General features: G+C 40.6%; 1 protein-coding gene across 5 annotated transcripts in view; it reads right to left on the bottom strand.

The window, feature by feature from the left end:
• SENP6 (SUMO specific peptidase 6) overlaps nucleotides 1-13,267 on the bottom strand; it is a 116,770-nt gene extending 103,503 nt beyond the window's left edge. For 2 of the 5 annotated variants that reach the window (XM_023650664.2, XM_023650666.2), the window contains exon 1: nucleotides 12,397-13,267. In XM_023650664.2, coding sequence (XP_023506432.2) covers nucleotides 12,397-13,252 — 856 coding nt within the window. In that variant the 5' untranslated portion in view covers nucleotides 13,253-13,267. Of the gene's footprint in view, nucleotides 1-11,776; nucleotides 12,268-12,396 lie in introns of those variants that run through there. The other 3 variants (XM_070225154.1, XM_070225153.1, XM_023650665.2) reach the window with 3 other exon arrangements.
• Between the last annotated feature and the right edge of the window lie 9,019 nt (nucleotides 13,268-22,286).

Genomic DNA, 22,286 nt, shown 5'->3' with positions numbered 1-22,286 from the left:
TATTCAGGGTATTAACCCCTTATCAGATAAATGGTTTGCAAATATTTAATAAAGTCTTTAACATATTTTTTTAACATAAAGAAAACATAAGGAATATACACTACAAATAGGATTTCAAACTCTGTTACCCCAGCCTGAAAAGCTGACTGGTACTCTCCCGCTGTTATAAAAATGATAGAAATGAACAATCAATAAAACAAAAAAAGTAAAGTTATAATACAAAGGACCACTAAGACCAAAGGATTTCTTTTATCACAAGAAGCACAAGACATTAAGAAAAAAACAACAAATGACATTAAAAATTCTGTTCATAAAACTATTTCATTCATTTAAAAAATAAGACATGATAATTTCATAAGATATATGTTCAATCCATGTAATTCAACCAGGGTTTACTAGGAAGAGTATTTAAAGAAACCCAACATTCCTATAGAAAAACAAAAGGGGCAGAAGATACGAAGGAGCAATTAAGAAAAGAGGAAATGCACAAAAAACTCCCCCAAAACATAAAAAGAAACTCATAAGGTTTTTTAGTTTACTCATAAATCCCAAGCACACAGAATAGAGATTAACTCTAGGTTGGTACTCGATATTCTCTGGATGTTGAATGAACAATGAATAATTTTTTTAAATGCAGCAATAAAGATACTCAACCTCACTATAAACCAGAGTATTATAAATTCAAAGCACCACCTGATAACTCCATTAGACTGGCAAAAACTAAAACACCAGACATTATCGAGTGAGTGATGATGTGTATAAACAGGAAAACTTAAAAAATGCTAGTGGAACCACTCGAGAGATCTAATTGGCAATACCTAGGTGAAGCTGAAATTGCACACGACCCAATAATTCCACTGCTAAGGGATACACTGGATCAGGTGTCAGCAAAGTATGGCCCAACCATCTGACCCGTGGCCTGTTTTTTTATAAGGCCCGTGAGCTAAGAATGGTTTTTACATTTTTAAATCATTGGGGAAAAGAACCAAAAAAAGAATAACATTTCATGACACAAGAAAATTATTTGAAATTCAAATTTCAGTGTCCCGAAAGGTTTACTGGCACACAGCCGCACTCATTTGCTTATGTATTATCTATGACTACCTACTTGCTAAAATGGCCATGTTGAATACTTGTGGCAGAGACTGGTTGGACTGCAAGTCTAAGATATTTACTTTCTGACCCTTTATAGAAAAAGTTGGCTAATCTCTGCCCTAGAGAAACACACACACACACACACACACACACACACACACACACGTGCACAAGGAAACGTATTTTTTAAAAAGTTCATAGTAACAATATGAGACATACAAAGATACTCACAGTAGCAATGTATGTAACGAAGTTGGATACAACCTAAATTTCCATAAACAGGAGTGGATAAACAAACTGTAGTATATTCATACTAGGACATACTAAATGACAATGAAAATGAAAGCACTACGGCTACTCTTACGAACAGTAATCTCTCAAACAATGCTATGAGAATGAAAAGCAAGTTGCAGAAGAACATATACACTATGACACGATTTACAAAATATTCTAAAACATGCAAAACAATTTATATGCACACACACATACAGTTCAGAACTACATAAATAAAGAGTAAAGTACAAAGAAATACATGGGAATAGTAATTACCAAATTAAGGACAGTGGTAACCCCTGGAGAAAAGGTAGGAGGATGCAAAAAGAAAAGGGTTCACCTCAACTTCAACTGTATTGGTAATGTTTTCTTTAGACTAGGAAGTAGTACATGAGTTTTTGTTGTATTACTCTTTATATTTCACACAGATGTGAAATATTTCCTAGTAATTTTCAAAAGTATCATTGACAAGGTTTTACTATAACAAAGAATAGGATAAAATTTTTTAAAAGGATCATTGAAGACAGAAGTTTAATTTCTGCAACTTAGAAATATAAAAGTAGTAAAAGAAAACATAGAATTAAATGCAAAGTCAGGAAATATCGATAAAGCAATTTTAGGGGCTGGCTCCGTGGCTGAGTGGTTAAGTTTGTGCGCTGTGCTGCGGCGGCCCAGGGTTCGGATCCTGGGCGCGGACACGGCACTGCTCGTCAGGCCACAGTGAGGCGGCGTCCCACATCCCACAACTAGAAGGACGTGCAACTAAGACATACAACTGTGTACGGGGGGGAGGGGGTGGGGAGATAAAAGCAGAAAAAAAAGAGATTGGCAACAGTTGTTAGCCCAGGTGCCAATCTAAAAGAAAAAAATAAAAATAAAAAAAAATAAAGCAATTTTAAGCAGCTCTATAGTGCTACGGCCTGTCTTTCTCAAGAACCTGTCAAGATTCTCCAAAGGTTGACTCTTGGAGCCCTGAGCCACCACGTGACAAGTCTGAGTACTCTGCAGCAGATACCATGTGAAGACGTCTTTAGACTACACAGAGAAGGAAGGGTCCAACTATCCACACCTGCCAGAGCCAGACATCTGAATGAAGCCATCTTTGAACCTCCAGACCAGCCAAGCCATCACCTAATAACTCCTGCAGATGCTACAGGTAGCATAAAAATTACCCAGCTAACGTGATTTTCTCAAATTCCTAATCTTTGACCTTTGGTACAAAAGACAGACCATTACACTGTCCACTACCACCTCAAGATGAAGTGTGAATATACGACATTCTTGGGAGTAAAATTAAATTAGACTTTTGGGGCCAGCCCCATGGCCGAATGGTTAAGTTCGCACGTTCCGCTTTGGTGGCCCAGGGTTTCGCCAGTTCGGATCCTGGGTGCAGACATGGCACCGCTCATCAGGCCATGCTGAGGCGGTGTCCCACGTAGCACAACCAGAAGGACCTACAGCTAGAATATATAACTATGTACTGGGGGGCTTTGCAGAGAAGAAGGAGGAAAAAAAAAAAAAGAAGATTGGCAACAGATGTTAGCTCAGGTGCCAATCTTTAAAAAAAAAAAGAGACTTTTCTGTGAGCCACCAAAACCACAACATTCTTTGCCTCAGGATCCAGCTACTGCTCAGTGCTCTCTCAATATGTCTACTTCTTCATTCCATTCAGTCGGTTTCTGCGGACGCTTGGCAGCATGCCAGCATACGGTTAGTTCTCTCCAAGGCCATTATCAAGCAGCAGCCTGGTGCTGTTGGTGTTGCTGGAAGCTCCTGTCTGATATGGAACAGAAGCATCAAGTGGTGGCACCTCATCCCAAGGTAACACAGTCAGTTCTATCTTTACATAGAATACACAACCGCTAAAAACACAGTCATCTCAAGCTGATGCACATGAAGTTCCAAGGCTAGAAAAATAAACAGCTCAGAAATGGTTGCAAGAGACAAGCGGCTCTAAATGTTCCTTCTGCTCCAAGGAAAGGCCAGAGGACCATCAAGGTGGCAGGGGAATTCAGTATTCAGTGAGATGGACCAAGGAAACACTTTAACCCTGAAAGCACAAAAGCGTAATTCAACACGGAGAAAACTGACAGTTTCATAAAGACAAAGGAGACTCAGGAGTTGATACTCAAACTTGTGAAGGATATGCTGGTGAAGATTCTCAGACTTAACTGCTACTAAGACAAAACTAAACCATTGGTAATATTGCCTGTGATGATAATAGAGAACGGAGACCAACCTGGATTGAAGAAAGAATATTAAGTGCCAAAACATGTGGAATCCCACTGCATCCAAACCATGGCCAGAGGAGTTACAGAGGCAGAGAAGATACTGGTTTCTGTGGAGGCAGAGTCAACAGAGGTCATAGCAGTGAAGAGAGAGTGTCTTCTCATGTCTCCACGACTCAGTGACAGATTCATACAAAGGAGGTTGTGTGGCACAAAGTTTGCAGATTTTTGAATATAGGAAACACAAGAAGGTTACCACATGGTCTACAAACAAGCCTCAGGGAATTTCTAGCTCTTCGTGTCCTGAAAAACGGCTTCAGTCTTTGCAAAAGAGGAACAGTGATTTACTCTACAGTGGACACCAGCTGTTGGTTTTTTCTCCCTGCTCTATTTGAAAGATTGTAATGAAGTTAAACTGGGAGAAAAAAACCTTCCATATTTAAAACCAAGCATGAAATGTATGTGGAATAGCAAAAAAATCTCCAAAAGCAAGATGAGAATATGACTTGTTGTCTTACTACTCAAGCTTGCAGTTTCAGACGGACTCAAGGTACTTGTTGTTAACTTTAGGACAAGGCAGAGCATCTAAACACCCCAGTTGGCCTTGGACTGTCCCAATTTCAGCACTGAAAGTCTATATCCTCAGGAGACAAGAGGTTCTAATTTTTGGTGATGGATGCAGAAGGTTCCAGGAAGTACAAAACCCTAAGGTAGCGGAAAAAACAGGGGCTGAAAGCAACATCATTTTTAGTGTCAAATGTATAACGCAGATTATCTACCTTCTGTTCTATCTTTGTTTTTCAGCTGATGTTGGCAACTATAATTTGCAGTTCACAATGGAGCATGACCCACTGCTGCATCGCTCCAAGTAATGTGACTTAAGTATACAACTTAACTGGGTTCTAATTGTAATCATTAACAGTCTGTCTTTGACTCTGTAGATTAACTGTTGTGTTTTGCATCGAGATAGTGTTAATTTTTAATATTGTAAATAGCGTAATCATGTTTTCTAAGAGTTTAGGTAATGAAGTGAGAAAACTACAGTAACTTCTCCAGCGTGACCCAGATATTAACAAATGAAAGAAAAAAGGAAGGAAAAGTTTCTAACATTCTTCCTCTTTCCTTCTTACCTATGCTTGCCTGGTTTCAGAAATTCCTGAATCAGTCTTTGATCAAAGAAAAGTCAAACCAATCACTGTTTATGTTGCTATTTATATCTTTGAAACAAATTACAAATTGTGTGGCCTACTTTGTTCTTTCATTAGCTTCCTACACTGTCCAGAAATTAGAAACTTTTGGATTTCATAACTGTCACTTTCAAGTTTAAGAAATACTATGACTTCGCTGAAAGAATTAAACAAACACACAGGTAGGTATGGGAGAGGACAGCTGTGTAACTTAAAGACAGCTGCAAATTCTTCGCCACTCTTCCTACTGAATGGTGGGGTCTACCTCCCCTCCCCTTGAATCTGGGCTGGCTCTGTGACCTTTTGGCCAATAGAACACGGCAGAAGTGACACTGCGTAACTTCTGAAGTTGGGCCTTAAGAGATCTGTGGCTGCTGCTTTTGCCCTATTAAGAATGCTGCTTCAAGGGTATAAAATCAATTTGCATAAATCAGTAGCATTTCTATACTCCAGTAATGAACCAACAGAAAAAGAACTCAAGAATACAATACCATTCACAATCGCAACAAAAAGAATAAAATACCTTGGGGTAAATTTAACTAAGGAAGTGAAGGACCTATATAATGAAAATTACAAGGACTTTCTGAGAGAATTGGTTGACGACATAAGGAGATGGAAAGACATTCCATGCACATGGATTGGAAGAATAAGCATAGTTGAAGTGTCCATTCTACCTAAAGCAATCTACAGATTCAACGCCATCCCAATCAGAATCCCAATGACATTCTTTACAGAATTAGAACAAAGAATCCTAAAATTCATATGGGGCAACAAAAGACCCCGAATTGCTAAAGCAATCCTGACAAAAAACAACAAAACGGGAGGCATCACAATCCCTGACTTCAAAACATACTACAAAGCTACAGTCATCAAAACAGCATGGTACTGGTACAAAAACAGGTGCACAGATCAATGGAACAGAATTGAAAGCCCAGAAATAAAACCACTCATCTATGGACAGCTTATCTTTGACAAAGGAGCTGAGGGCATACAATGGAGAAAAGAAAGTCTTTTCAACAAATGGTGCTGGGAAAACTGGAAAGCCACATGTAAAAGAATGAAAATTGACCATTCTTTTTCACCATTCACCAAAATAAACTCAAAATGGATTAAAGACCTAAAGGTGAGACCTGAAACCATAAGGCTTCTGGAAGAAAACGTAGGCAGTACACTCTTTGACATCAGTATTAAAAGGATCTTTTCGGACACCATGCCTTCTCAGAGAAGGGAAACAATAGAAAGAATAAACAAATGGGACTTCATCAGATTAAAGAGCTTCTTCAAGGCAAATGAAAACAGGATTGAAACAAAAAAAACACCCACTAACTGGGAAAAAATATTTGCAAGTCATATATCTGACAAAGGCTTAACATCCTTAATATACAAAGAACTCTCGCAACTCAACAACAAAACATCAAACAACCCAATCAAAAAATGGGCTGGAGACATGAACAGACATTTCTCCAAAGAAGATATACTGATGGCCAATAGGCACATGAAAAGATGCTCATCATCGCTGATCATCAAGGAAATGCAAATCAAAACTACAGTAAGATATCACCTTACACCCGTTAGAATGACAAAAATGTCTAAAACTAATAGCAACAAATGTTGGAGAGGTTGCGGAGAAAAAGCAACCCTCATACACTGCTGGTGGGAATGCAAACTGGTGCAGCCACTATGGAAAACAGTATGGAGATTCCTCAAAAAATTAAAAACAGAACTACCATACGATCCAGCCATCCCACTACTGGGTATTTATCCAAAGAGCCTGAAGTCAGCAATCCCAAAAGTCCTGTGCACCCCAATGTTTATTGCAGCACTGTTTACAATAGCCAAGACGTGGAAGCAACCTAAGTGCCCATCAACAGACGAACGGATAAAGAAGATGTGGTACATATATACAATGGAATACTACTCAGCTGCAAAACAGAACAAAATCATTCCATTTGCAGTAACATGGATGGACCTTGAGAGAATTATGTTAAGTGAAATAAGCCAGCAAGAGAAGGATAATCTGTGTATGACTCCACTCATATGAGGAATTTAAAACTATGGACCAAGAACAGTTTAGTGGATACCAGGGGAAAGGTGGGGTGGGGGGTGGGCACAAAGGGTGAAGTGGTACATCTACAACATGACTGACAAACATTAATGTACAATTGAAATTTCACAAGATTGTAACCTATCAATAACTCAATAAAAAAAAAAAAAAGAATGCTGCTTCATCAGTAAATGATAAATCCCTATTATTTTTCCTTCTCCAGTCCAGACCTCCTTCCCAAAAGGAAAGTAGGTAAGAGCAAGAATGGGCAAACAAAGGGATAAAGATGGGAGAGGAGGAGGAAAGAAGAAAGGACACGCTGAAGGAGGGGGAGGCTAAAGTCAGGTTCCCAGCTCCAGCTCTGACTTCCCCACTAACTTGCTCGAGGTCATACAACCCCTCTATACTTCTGGATTTCCTCAAACACTCAACAGATTTGTAACGGCAACAGGACCAATCAACTTATGGAGGTCTAGATTTATGAAATGCATAATTTCATTCTCTCTTTCCTCTCTCAGTACACCAATCAACCTAGAATATCAATGATTAGCTAATATGTAGAAAAAGAAAGGTAGTAAATGAAAGAAAAACAGTAAGAACTAGAATTCAAATAAAAGGCAAGATGAAAGAGCAGGAAAGCAAGAAAAGTATGTTCTTTTTCTCTTCTCTACGTAAGAAAATAAATATAATAATAACAATTAACTCATACTTCTGAGAATTTAATACAAATTAATACATTTAATCTTCATGGCAACCTTATGAGGTAACTACAACTATCCTTATTTTAAGGATACGAAAAAAGAAAGAGGTTAAGTAATCCACCCGAGACCACACGGCTAGCAGCTAGTAGAGTTAGATGTTGAACCCCGGCATTCTGGTTTCTCAGTTCATGCTCTTAACACATTTCTAATGAAAATGACTTCCACTCCAGGTGAGGTTTTACTCTACCATTCCATGTGAATACACAAAATCAAGCGATAAGTAGAATTTATTAATTCAACTTGGATGAAATCAGGAAATAAATTTACCTAAGGAAGGAATAACAGCATGATGTCGTTTCTAAAAGTAGTGCACTCTAAAGAAAACGGAGCAGGCAGAAACGAAGAACTTCGCGGCGTGTTCCCCTAGGCAGGCAGAAACTAAAGACCTTGCTCAAATTCACGGAATACCAACCACTTAGGAGAAAATGCTTTAGTTCAAGAGGTACTGCAAAGTATTTACTGTCTCCAGTAAAAGTGACACACTGATTGGGCTCTGAACTGCATTTATACATAAGATAAAAGTGTGGCTAAGGGGAAATGGGAAACACTTGTCATCTGGAGACATGTGCAATTTTGCTGGTATAGAGAACAACACTGCAACAGCTTAGCATCAGTCTTCAACCTAGTGGACAAAGTCCACAAACGGAGATGCACCCAGAATGAAAAGGAAAACAAAGTAGTAATATATATTTCATATATACATATATGCATATATAAATATATGAAAGAAAAGGCAGAAAAAATGGGAGAAAATATTGCTGACGCAATTAGTTGGTAGAAGAAATAAGGCAAAGGCTAGATAAAAAGACTAAATATGAGCAAGTGCAGTATAAAAAAGAACAAGCAAATGAGAGGAAATAGACTTCTTCGAGGTTTCACAGAGGAGAAAAGAAGGGGAGAATATCAAAAGAAAGGTTACAAGAAGAAGCTAGTTCTCCCCACCTTTGCCCTACACTGCAGTCTCCTAAGTGCTCGCACGGATCACCTTTGCCCCTCTCTAAAGCTTTCTCCATATGGCAGCCAACGACCTTTCCTGAAACAAATCTGACGATGTTACCTCCAGTCTCATCTTGTACCACTCTCCATGCTAGCATCACACTATCTTCCTTTTAGCTCCCTAAACACACCATGCTCCCTCATTTGTATTTCCTCTGCCTGGAAAGCCCGGTCTCCCCACCTTTCCTCTTCACCTTTCAAACTGTGCTGGTTAGATCACATTCTCATTATTATGAATAATCCCCTTTTGTTGCACTTGACAGTTGTACATTTACCAGTGTGATTATCTGATGACTGACTCTCCTCACTGGACTGGAACTTCCATGGAGAAACCATTTATTCCCACTCATCACTGTGCCTTTCAGCACAGCAACAACAACATCGCGGTTGCTCACTAAATATCTGTTGACTGAATGAACGAACAAAGTGAAACCTGCCAAACCACCTATCACAAGTGGAAAAGGGGTATAAGGCAACCTTCAGTGAACAGAAGAGAAAGAAGTCAAAGAGGGGAAAGAAAAAAATTCAATACAAGCTGTGGCCTAATGAAATTCACACAATTTTACTGTGATACTATACAAACAACGTAAAGAAAGTTTAATAGTAGCTGGTAAATCTCCTTTTTCCTAAGGAAGCCAGAAAAGGAAATGGAATCAGCATTTTACTTAGCAGTTATAAGGATGTAAAACAATTTAGAACACAGGTGACAAACACATCTCAAGCTTACTTTGGCCAAAGCAGAGCTATTAACTTACTTCTTGTTCTTCTACCAGTTTACTCCATCTCAGTAAATGGAATTCTACCCGGCAACACCTCAAACCAAAACCCTAGGAGTCATCTTGGATTCCTCCCTTACTCTGATCCTCAAATCCATCAAGAAGTCGTGTAAACTCTACACCCAAACATATCTTCAACCTACCCACTCCTCCTCCCCAAGCTCCACTGCCACCACTCCAATGCAAGCCCTCTATTCCAGACTGCTACCACAGTCAGGTCTGCTCAGACCTGACAACCTACTTAAAAAGGCATGCTGCCATACACAGTACACACACACACAGTATTCCCTTTTACTGTTTTATTTTTCGTAATAGCCCTCATCACAGGATAAATTTTTCCCAAGTCATGTTCCTGCTTTTCTTCTTGCTATTCTCTACTTCATTCCACAGAGCAGGTAGTGACTTTTTAAAAAGATAAATCATGTCATGACACTCCTTTGCCTCAAACTCTTCAATGACTTCCCACTTCTCTGAATGAAATAAAAGTTCATGACCTTGCAAGACACATCTGCTGCCTCACTTTCATATCACTTTCTCCCTTGCTTGTGACATTTCAGCCATAGCGACCTCCTTTTTGTTTAACAAATGAACCACATATCACCTCTGAAACGTTACAGGCATCATCCTTTCTGCCATACTGAAGTGTCTCATAGACAAGGTGTTACATTAACTCAGGTGTTAGGTTTCCAGTTCTTTCACTGCTCTGTGTATTTCTTCCATAACCTTTATCATACTGTTATCTTATTTATTTCATTAACAGATATGTCCCAGGTGTGAGAAATATGATGATGAAAAGACAAAGTCATTGCTTTCATGGAGCTTATATTTTAAGCTGGAAAACTGAGGACTGAAAAACATGAACACACAAATTTATCATGTGATGAGGGCTATTACAAAAAATAAAACAGTAAAAAGGAATACTGTGGGTTTGTATGAGTGTGTGGCAGGAAGACATTTTCAATCAGTTGTCAGGTCTGAGCAGACCCGAAAAAAGCAAAGAAAGGAACTATGTGAAAACATGGGGTAAGACTGTTCTAAATAGATTAACTTTTACTTATTTATTAAAAGTCCCTGCCACTAAAATAAAAGCTCTATGAAGACAGGGACTTTATCACATGCACCGCCGCTGTACTCACCTTGCACAGTACCTAGCACAGAGCAGGCTGCTATAAAGATTTGATGAGTAAATGGAAACCTACTTCACCTTTTCAAGAATCTACTGGAGAGTAAGGAAGGTATACTATGTAGACATTTAAATATTAAACCCTAAGGGCCTATGGAGAAATATTTTGAAAAGATATAAACACAGAAATACAAAATGTTTAACAAGTTATAGTGGAGTATTTTATTATTAAAAATATAAAGAATCAAACGAATTAAACACAAAAAATACAAGTAGTAAATATGATTCCATTTACTAAGAAAGATTCAGTACAAGAACGGATGAAAATCAGATAGGAGAAACTGAAGTCTTTGCTTTCCCTTATGCTCATATTCTGAACAAGGTGCCATTCCCTTTCTTCAAAAGAATGCTGAAGGAGACATGGTGACATTCAAATTTATCACACCTGGAGTACATTCACAGACCCTTAAGTTAGAATAAACTAAAAGCAACAGTCTGAAATGCACATCAGTCCTGTATCTGTTGGCTTTATTTATGCTCTTTCTATCCTTCCTATGTTCATGTAGTCAGAACTTAAAGTGAATCAGAAGCCCATAGAAGCCAAAAACTTAACACAGCACAAAAGTATAATCGTATGCAAACTGCACACAAGCATCAGTAAGCCATCTTTTGAGGTTCCAACCCCAAAACAAAAAATAACCCACACAGCCCACCTGCGACACAAGCTGCACCGCTCTGAGCCTCTCACAGGTACGTACACAAAGCAGGATGGAAGCAATATGAAATCAGCCCAGAAAAACTTATGGAGGAAACTAAACTTAAAAACTTAATAAGAAAATGAAGATTTTTTTTTCCCCACTTCACCTCTATGAGTCCCTATTCGCTCATAAGACTAATATTGAGTATCTACCGTGTTTCAGGCACCGTTCCAGGAGCTGTTAATAAAACCGTAAACAAGGCATACCATTCCCTCAACACCCTCTCACAGAACCTGTTACCATAGCTAAGTTGTACTTTCTGAATTCCGAAATGTTTCTAATTGGCTGTTTTTAAAAAGTATCGCTTATACTGCATATGAAAATCATCTTTGCAAAATTATCCAAAGAGTAGTTAATCCTTTTTAACAATCACAGCACATTAGAAAGACTCATTTCCCAAACATGATATTTGGATACTCAATTACCAGCGCAATCACTGAACCCACAGTCAGATCAAGCCATGTGCACATTAAAGTTCCTGGTCCACACTAGACGAATTTAGCTGTTGGCGGAGGGGGGGGGGGGGGGTCCTTACAGATATGAGCAGAGCCAAAGCTGTCGCCCGTTCCCAGCATCCCCAACGATAACACGGAGCTCTCCGAAGACTGGCTTAGGCCACCTACAGCAAATGTTTAACTTGCCCTCACAAGTGGCTGAAAATGGAACCACCCAAACTTCATCTACTAGCTTTGGTGACTGTCCCAAAATTGCCATTGAGAATACCGTTCTGTTTTTTCAGATAAATTATTCTATAAAACATTTTAGCAAGATACATTTCGTAAGAATCTGAGACAAGGCCAGGCCCGATCTGAACGCAGGTTGCAAGACGAAGCCAGCAGCTCTGAGAAACAGAAAGACCAGGGGGTGCCCAGCACTCGGGCGACCGCCGCCTCCCCTCCCCGCTCACACCGGCCCCCGGTGGCACCAAGCTCGGCGCCCCGCAACCGCCCGGGAACCCCAAACAAGGCCTCAGCGCCTCCGCTCCTCCCCGGGAGCCGCCGCGGCTCGCAAGTGTCAACGCCTCGCGCCCTCCGGGCCCGGCCGCGCCCGCCGCCCCCGCCCCCACCCACCCCCCACCCGGTGCGAAAGCCGAGAGCCCGGGCCGGGGCCCTTCGCCCGCGCCTCCACCCCTCGCTAGGGCGGAAAGAGAGGCACCTTCCAGAAAAGTGATCTCCCCGGCGCTGCCGCCGCTCTTGCCCGCCGCCATCTTCCTCTTCCCACGCCGCCGCCTCCTTAATCCATGGCCCGCTCGGCCGCCGCGCTCGCCGGGAAGAGGGGCCGCGCCGCCCGAGGGCGGCCGCCGCGGGACTGCGGCCCGGGGCCTCGGCGCGGCGGCGGCGGCGCTCCCGCGTCCGGACGCGTCCGCACAAAGCAGGCCGGCGCTGCGGCCCGTGCGCGGGCTGGCGGCGAGGCCCGCGGCCTGGCTTCTCCTCAGGCGCCGCCGGGGGAACGCGAGCGGCGGCGGCGGCGGCGGCGCTTCCCGGGCCCGCTTCCTCTCGGCCCGCGACTCCCCATCCACCGCCCGCCCAGGCCGCCCGAGAAGCTTCCGCGCCGCGCGCCCCCGGAAGAGAGGCTGCAGGAGAGCAGCCCAGCACGCCTCCCTCCGTCCCGGGCCGTAAGATGGCCGCGCCGGGGCGGCAGGTCTCCGCGCGTCCGGCAGCCCGGGCCCTCCGCGCCCTCTGCAGCCGCCGCGGCCGTCCGCGCACCCCGCCCGCGCGAGCGCCTCAGCGCAGGCCTCTGCGGCTGTCCATGTGGCCGGGGTGGGTCTCCTCCGCCCGCGCCTCGCGTCCGCCGCCGCCGCCGCCGCCCGGCCGCCGCCGCTCCTCCCCCACGGGCGCCGGAGCCGCCGCCGCGGCCCGCCCCCGCCCCCAGCGCGCTCCCCTCGGAGCCCGGGCCCGGCCGCCGGCCGCCGAAGCCCGCCGCGGGGTGCCACCCGCGCTCGCGGGGCGCCGGCTCGGCCTGGCCGTGCGGCGGGCCTGGCGCGCCCGGGCGCCATGGGCCGGGGCGCCATGGGCCGGGGCCCCGCGGCCGAGCGCGTCCAGTCCTCCTGGAGGCCGCCTCGGCGTGCGGAGAGGGCCGCGGGCGAGCGCAGGTGGACGGGGTGGCGCGGTCACACGCTAGGAGTGACCGTGGGCTTCACTCATTTTCAAAGAAGCGTTCCCAGTGACGGGCCGCGGAAGATTCCGCAGGAGCCCTCGGAGGAGTGGGAAAGACCCCGTGTCCTCGGCGTGCCTGCGGCTTCGGAACCAGGCCCTGCCCCGCAAGTCGGGCCCTGGAGCTGCAGGCGGCTCTGTCCTGTCCGCTTTTCTTGCCCTTTCTTTTTCCCTGAATTGTTTCAAATTACAAAAATGAGACATGTTCACTAATGAAAATTTAGAAAATACAGAAAAAGGAAGAAGCTTTGCATAGTCCCGCCACCGAAATTCAGCTCTTTTAAGTGTGTAGACCTCTCATCGAACATTTTTTTGAAATTCCTCGCAATTCCTCACTATCCCTCTTTAAAAAACGAAAATCTATGCTATATATCAATAAAAAGTCAACAGGAATTAAAATGATGCAGAATATCTATGATTAAGTGCAATCTTTGGGGAATGAACTGTTTTTACTAGTGTAATTGTCTCGTTCACCAAGACGTGAGCAGAAAACCTTTTTGTCTGAAACTTCTTTTAACGTGTTTTTCCTAAAATGAACTAATAAACTTTCCCGATTACTAGTAAGAGTAATATAATGAATGTAGTTTATTATAATTTGTTATTTTTGTTGTTTGCGGATATTGAATGATCCAATTGTGGTGCTCTATGACATAGAGTCTGAGCCGGTGACAGTATAATACTGAGGTGTGTAGCCATCAGGCAGGCGTGAGGGTGTGAGTGACTGGACTCATTTGCACAGACTCCAAAATGTAGTTTTAAAAAGTAGTCTCTGATTTTAAATACATACCTCCTGGCTTAGCAAATGGAAGAAGGTGCCAGAAGTAAAGGAATGTGAGTGGCCTCTGGAAGCTGGAAAAGGCAAGGAAACTAATTCTCCCCTAGAGCTTCTGAAAGGGAAAGCTGACATCTTGATTTTACCCAATGAGACAGAAGTGTAAGATGAGAGACTTTTGTTAAATTGCTAAGGTAGCGGTTTGTCACAGCAGCCATAGAAAACTAACACACGTGGAATGGGAAACAAGGTGCAGTTATATGAAAGATATCTTTTAAGCAATCTGAGGATCTTTCAAACAAAGTCCATTGTTTTATTTTTGTGTTATTAATTTCAGCTAATCCCTATGAGACTCCATAATTCCAACTTTAAAAGAGAATTATGGATTAAACCAGTGGTTCTCAATCTTTAGCGTGCCTCAAAATCTTCTGGAAAGGTTTTTTAAAAACAGACTGCGCTACCCCATCCCTAGAATTTCTGATTCAGTAGGTCTGGAGTGGGCCTGAGAATTTGCATTTTTAAATTCCCAGGTGATGCAGATGCTACTGATTGGGAGACCACACTATGAAAACCGCTAAATTTAAACAATCTCTAAATTCCTTTCCAGTTCAATTACTCTTATTGAGTCTGCAATTACAAATGAAATTATCAGTTTCCATATTCAGGTATAAGTTTAAAGATTCTTTCAGCGATCACTGTTCTTCCATATGAATACAATCAACTAAGAATCGATAGTATCATGCATCCCTTTATCTAGGATTCAGGGCCTAGAAAACGTCAGATTTAGGACATGTCCCTGAAACATGGATGTATTTAGTATACATACAAATATATATTTAGTATATTTACAGATACTCAATTAGTAGCCCATTTTTATACATATATTTTTGAAGCTCAGGGATGTTACTGAGAATGCCTTTCAATATTAGAAATATGACTAATTACAAAACCAATTCTCTGAGTTATACATTCAATTTTTATTAAAATTCTAGTATGTCTTTATTGTTTAAATTTAGCACATTCCATTCAGATGTCAGCTAACTTGTTAGTTGTATTAAACACAATTTAATTCTGGCATAAAAGATAAATATAGTGGAGAAAAGTTAGCCTATTTTAGATTTGAATAGATGGGTAATTACAGTGGATATAATAAACAATTTTTTCTAATTATTCCATTAAAGAAAATTTGGAAAAACAGGAAAAGCAAAATGAAAGAGTCCTGCCACCCCGAATTCTAACTCTAATGCCATGTCTTCTGCAATGTCTTTTTACTCACTCTGGTTACCTGCGGTCAAGGTTGGACCCTGGACCTACTTCTCTTCCAAACTCAGTAATTCCAGCATCCCATCTCCAACCACAACTACATTACCATTTTCAGTCTCATTGCGTTCCCAAAACCTTGACTCCTCCATTTTCTCTCATCTTTGCTTCTGTCCCCACCTAGTTTAGATTCCTTGATACGTTATTTCACTTATTCTTTCTTGATTATATGTTCAACTCCCTTGCATCTCTGCCCTTTCCCTGCTCCCCCCTCCTAAAACCCTCACCCTGAGTGAACCCTATTACCCAACTTCCCTGTTGGGACATAGGAAGGTAAGCATCGTTGAACAAAGTCACCCAACAGAGAAGACTGGTTCCCCTATTAAGTCATGACTGCCACCTCACGGGGAACTTCTTCTATATGACCAGCTTTTCTTCTGGGTTCTCAAATCAACATGCTCTCCAGCTGTCCACCACGACTATATCAAACGTCTCTAACCCTCCCCCATCACGCTGAGCAGAATTCCTTGCTTCGTACTTCAGAGAGAAATACAAGCCACAAGATAAACATTCCGTTTGTTCACCGAAACCTCCTGCATCTGTACCCTCCCAGTCTGTTTTTATTCCCTACTGTGAAATGCTGTATGTAATAAACTATTTTTTATTTTCATTTACTTTTTTGAGGAAGATTAGCGCTGAGCTAACATCTGCACCCATCTTCCTCTATTTTAAACTATTTTTTAGTTTAGTGTAGAGGCAGAGTCCCTCCTTCTTTAACTCAATCCCCTCACATATCCTATGAGTTCCACACCCTAGTGCCTTCTCAAGATCCCCACACTCCTCAATCCGCTAGAATTTGTCTTCTTTGCAGCAGAAAGTGCTGATCCTACTCTTTATAACCTTTAGGATGTTTTGATCAAACGATCCGTTTGAATTTGCAAGCAATTCACCAGCATAACTGTAGCCCATTTAAATTGGTTCAAAAACGTATTCAGGAGTCCCTATGTCCAGAATCCCCTCAGTTTTCTGTGCAGTCTGAGTCCCACAGGAAAGAATAAGCAATGGTGATGACCAAAGGACCCACATCCTCAGGGCTACACAATCATCCCATGCAAACAGCATTCAGAGGAAAACAGGACTGAGACAATCTACAGGATGCTTTGGAAGGATCCAAGAGCATGAGGCCCTCTCCAAAGCTACTCCTCTCCTGGGATTCTTCGCCTAGTGAATAGTGTTGCCATCTACCCACTTTCACAAATGAGAAACCTAGTTAAGTCACTCTTGACTCTCTTTTTAAATTAAATCTACTTCCTGAATATATCTTGAATCTATCCATATTTTTTCCAGTTCCAATGACTTCACCCTAGTTTCAGTCACTGTCACCTCTCAGCCATACTACTATGATAACAGCTTCAAACAGGTCATTCCTTGTTCTCTCTACCCTTCTTCTACTCTTTTTCTCACACAAAAGCCGCAATAATCTGTTTAAAAATATGTAAATCAGATCAAAGCACCTTCTTGTTTAAAACCATTCAGTTTCCCTTGCTCTTAGAATAAAGTCCTAAATCCTTAATAGATCTCTGGACCCTCCCTACCTACTTCACTAGTCTCATCTTGCAGCATTTTTACCTTAATTAAGCTCCAACCACTTTGTACTTCTTTCAGTTCCTCAAATGCTTCACCTTTTCTTCTTTAGAGCCTTTGAACATGTTTTACCCTCTATCTGCAAGGCACTTTTGTCTAAATAGTCTTGCACCAGTAGGTTAATAGATATGTGCTGAATGATTAAACAAATGAATACAATATATTTAAAAATAATCTTTCCCAAGGAAAATTCAGAATCCTAGAATTCTAGAACCTAGACTCCTTAGAGACCATCTAATACAATTTTCTCAGAGGTCTATAAAATGTCTTTCCTCCAAATAACACTGTGATAGAAATCTAGGAAAGATATTCTAAAAAGGATCAGCAATCCAAGTAGGAAGTGAGGACTTGGCTTTGAAAATTATAACCTCGAAACAACTTGGCCTGTTTTGAGGAGGTCAGGAATGGCCAGAGGGAAGACTTGAGTTGGTAATAGATTCGTACCAGCAATGCTTCCTCTCTCTATCTGGCTACAGATTCTTCTTTTGTGTCACACCTGGTATTTCCTCTATTTTAGCCAGATTTAAATGCTGTATATAAAACTACTTCAATAAACTGACTCATAATTTTATGCTGGTAGAGCTTAGCAGTTATTAACAAAATAGTAACTCAGTTTTAATACATATATTTCTTTGAGAGTACAATGATACATCGTGTGCTTTTTTAAATTTAATTATTTTACTGAGGTCATGTTGGCTTATAACGTGTAATTTCAGGTGTACATTATTATATATCAGTTTCTATATAGTCTTCATCATGTTCATCAGGAATAGTCTAGTTTTTCTCCATCACCATTTATGTGGGCGCCTTTACCCCTTTTGACCTGTCCCCCACCCCCTTCCCCTCTGGTGACCACCAATCTGTTCTCTTTACCCATGTGTTTGTTTATCTTCCACATACGAGTAAACTCATGCAATGTATGAATTTCTCTGTCTGGCTTATTTCACTTTGCATAATACCATCAAGGTCCATCTATGTTGTTACAAATGGCACGATTTTCTCTTTTTTGATGGCTGAGTGGCATTCCACTGTATATATACACCACATCTTCTTTATCCATTCATCCGTTGATGGGCACTTGGGTTGCTTCCACATCTTGGCTATTGTCACTAATGCTGTGATGAACAAAGGGGTGCATAAGTCTCTTAGAATTGTTTTATTTCACGTTCTTGGGATAAATACACAGTAGTGGGACAGCTGGGTCATATGGTAATTACTATTTTTAATCTTTTGAGAAATCTCTATACCGTTTTCCAGAGTGGCTGCACCAGTTTGCATTCCCACCAACAGTGTATGAGGGTTCCCTTTTCTCCACATCCTCGCCAACATTTGTTGTTTTTTGTCTTGGTACTTATAGACATTCTGACAAGTGTAAGGCGATATCTCATTGCAGTTTTGATTTGCATTTCCCTAATGATTAGTGATATTGAACATCTTTTCATGTGCCTGTTGGCCATGGGTGTATCTTCTTTGGAAAATATCTGTTCATATCCTCTGCCCATTTTTTGATCAAGTTGTTTAATTTTTTGTTGTTAAATTGTCTGAGCTCTTTATGTATTTTGGAAATTAACCCCATGTTGGATATATGATTTGCAAATATTTTCTCCCAATTGATGGGTTGTTTTTTCATTTTGTTCCTGGTTTCCTTTCTCTTTCAGAAGCTTTTTAGTCTGATGTAGTCCCATTTGTTTATTTTTTCTTTTGTTTCTCTTGCCAGAGGAGACATGGTATTCAAAAATATGCTGCTAAGACTAGTGTCAAAGAGTGTACTGCCTGTTTTCCTCTAGGAGTTTTATGGTTTCAGGTCTTACATTCAGTTCTTTCATCCATTTTGAGTTTATTTTTGTGTATGGTGCAAGATAATGGTCTACTTTCATTCTTTTGCATGTCGCTGTCCACTTTTCCCAACACCATTTATTGAAGAGACTGTCTTTTCTCTATTGTATGTCCTTGGCACCTTTCTTGAAGATTACCTTTCCATATATGTGCGGTTTTATTTCTGGGCTTTCAGTTCTGTTCCATTGATCTGTGTGCCTGTTTTTGTACCAGTACCATGCTGTTTGGATCACTATGGCTTTGTAGTATGTTTTGAAGTCAGGGATTGTGATGCCTCCAGCTTTGCTGTTTTTTCTCAGGGTTGCTTTAGCAATTCGGGGTCTTTTGTTGCCCCATATGAATTTTAGGATTCTTTGCTCTATTTCCATGACGAATGTCACTGGGATTGTGATTGGGATTGCATTGAATCTGTAGATTGCTTTGAGTAGTATGGACATTTTAACTATGTTTATTCTTCCAATCCATGTGCATGGAATCTCTTTCCATCTCTTTATGTCATTATCTATTTCTTTCAATAATGTCTTATAGTTTTGATTGTATAAGTCCTTCACCTCCTTAGTTAAATTTATTCCTAGGGACTTTAGTCTTTTTGGGAGGGGGATTGTAAATGGAATTGTATTCCTGAGTTCTCTTTCTGCTACTTCGTTGTTAGTGTATAGAAACACAACTGATTTTTGTATGTCGATTTTGTATCCTGCAACTTTACCATATTCATTTATTATTTCTAAAAGTTTTTTGGTGGATTCTTTAGGGCTTTCTATATATAAAGTCATGTCATCTGCAAATAGTGACAGTTTCACTTCTTCTTTTCCAATTTGGATCCATTTTATTTCTTTTTCTTGCCTGATTGCTCTGGCTAGGACTTCCAATACTATGTTAAATAAGAGTGGTGAAAGTGGACATCTTTGTCTGGTTCCTGTTCTTAGAAGGCTAGATTTCAGTTTTTCTCTATTGAGAATGATATTAGCTGTGGGTTTGTCATATATGGACTTTATTATGTATTATGTTGAGGTATTTTCCTTCTATCTCCATTTTATTCAGGGTTTTTATCATAAATGGATTCTGTATCTTGTCAAATGCTTTCTCTGAATCTATTGAGATGATCATGTGATTTTTATTTTTCATTTTGTTAATGTGATGTATCACACTGATTTATTTGTGGATGTCGAGTCATCCCTGCAGCCCTGGAATAAATCCCAATTGATCATGGTGTATGATCCTTTGAATGTATTGTATTCAATTTGCTAGTATTTTGCTGAGGATTTTTGCATTGATGTTCATCAGTGATATTGGCCTATAATTTTATTTTTTTGTGTTGTCCTTGTCTGGTTTTGGTATCAGGGTAATGCTGACTTCGTAGAATGATTTCGGAAGCTTCCTCTCCTCTTCAATTTCTTTGGAAGATTTTGAGAAGGATGGTATTAAGTCTTCTTTGGATGTTTGGTAGAATTCACCAGGGAAGCCATCTGGTCCTGGACTTTTATTTTTTCAGAGGTTTTTACTTAGAGTTTTCAACTCCTTACGAGTGATTGATCTATTCAAATTTTCTGTTTCTTCTTGATTAAGTTTTGGAAGGTTGAATGATTCTAAGAATTTCTCTATTTCTTCTAGATTAATCAATTTGTTGGCATTTAGCTTTTCAAGTATTTTCTTATAATCTTTTGTATTTCTGAGGTGTCTGTTGTAATTTCTCCTCTTTCATTTCTAATTTTATTTATTTAAGCCTTCTTTCTCTTTTTCTTGGTGAGTTTAGCTAAAGTCTTGTCAATCTTGTTTATCTTTTCAAAGAACCAGCTCTTAGTTTCATTGATTTTTTTCTTATTTTTGTTTTTAGTCTCTATTTCATTTATTTTGGCTCTGATTTTTATTATTTCCTTCTTTCTACTGATTTTGGGCTTCGTTTGTTCTTTTTCCAGTTCCTTTGGGTGCACTGTTAGATTGGGGTTTTTTTGTGTGGATTTCCTCTTCTTATTTATTTATTTATGTATTTTTAATTGCAGTAACATTGGTTTATAACATTATATAAATTTCTGGTATACATCATTATATATTTTATTTTCTGTGTAGATTACATCACATTCACCACTCAAAGACTAATTACAATCTATGCCCACACACGTGTCTAATCACCCCTTTTGCCCTCCTCCCTCCTCCCTTCCCCTGTAGTAACCACCAATCCAATCTCTGTTTCTCTGTGTTTGTTTGTCCTTGTTTTTATCTTCTGCTTATGAGTGAGATCATATGGTATTTTACTTTCTCCCTCTGACTTATTTCACTTAGCATAATACCCTCAAGCTCCCTCCATGTTGTCACAAATGGCCAGACTTCGTCGCTTCTTATGGCTGAGTAGTATTCCTTTGTGTATATATACCACACCTTCTTTATCCATGCGTCCCTTTATGGGCACCTAGGTTGCTTCCAAGTATTGGCTATTGTGAAAAATGCTGTAATGAGCATAGAAGTGCATGTATCTTTATACATTCATGTTTTCATGTTCTTTGGATAAATATCCAGCAGTGGAATAGCTGGATCATATGGTAGATTTATTCTTAATTTTTTGAGGAATCTCCATATTGTTTTCCATAGTGGCTGCACCAGTTTGCACTCCCACAGCAGTGTACGAGGGTTCCCTTCTCTCCAGATCCTTTCCAACACTTGTTTCCTGTCTTGTTAATTCTAGCCATTCTGACTGGAGTGAGGTGATATCTCATTGTAGTTTTGATTTGCATTTCCCTGATAGTTAATGCTGTTGAACATCTTTTCATGTGCCTGTTGGCCATCTGTATATCTTCTTTGGAGAAATGTCTCTTCAGATCCTTTGCCATTTTTTAATTGGGTTGTTAGTTTTTTTGTTGTTGAGATGTATGAGTTCTTTGCATATTTTGGATATAAACCCCTTATCAGATATATCATTTGAAAATATCTTCTCCCAATTGTTAGGTTGTCTTTTCATTTTGTTGATGGTTTCCTTTGCTGTGAAGAAGCTTTTTAGTCTGATGTAGTCTCATTTGTTTATTTTTCCTTTTGTTTCCCTTGCCCAGTCAGACATGGGACTTGAAAATATGCTGCTAAGATTGATGTCAAAGAGTGTACTGCCTATGTCTTCTTCTAAAAATTTAATGATTCCAGATCTTACATTCAAGTCTTTAATCCATTTTGGGTTAATTTTTGTGTATGGTGTAAGATAATGGTCTACTTTCATTCTTTTGCATGTGGCTGCCCAGTTCTCGCAACACCATTTATTGAAGAGACTTTCCTTTCTCCATTGTATGTTCTTGGCTCCCTTGTCAAAAATTAGTTGTCCATAGATGTGTAGGTTTATTTCTGGGTTCTTGAATCTGTTCCATTGATCTGTGTGTCTGTTTTTGTGTCAGTACTGT

The sequence above is a fragment of the Equus caballus genome, chromosome 10 (genome assembly GCF_041296265.1).
Source record: "Equus caballus isolate H_3958 breed thoroughbred chromosome 10, TB-T2T, whole genome shotgun sequence".
Lineage (NCBI taxonomy): Eukaryota > Metazoa > Chordata > Mammalia > Perissodactyla > Equidae > Equus > Equus caballus.
Note: the sequence above shows the minus strand (reverse complement) of the source record. Positions and strands in the feature narration are given on the sequence as shown.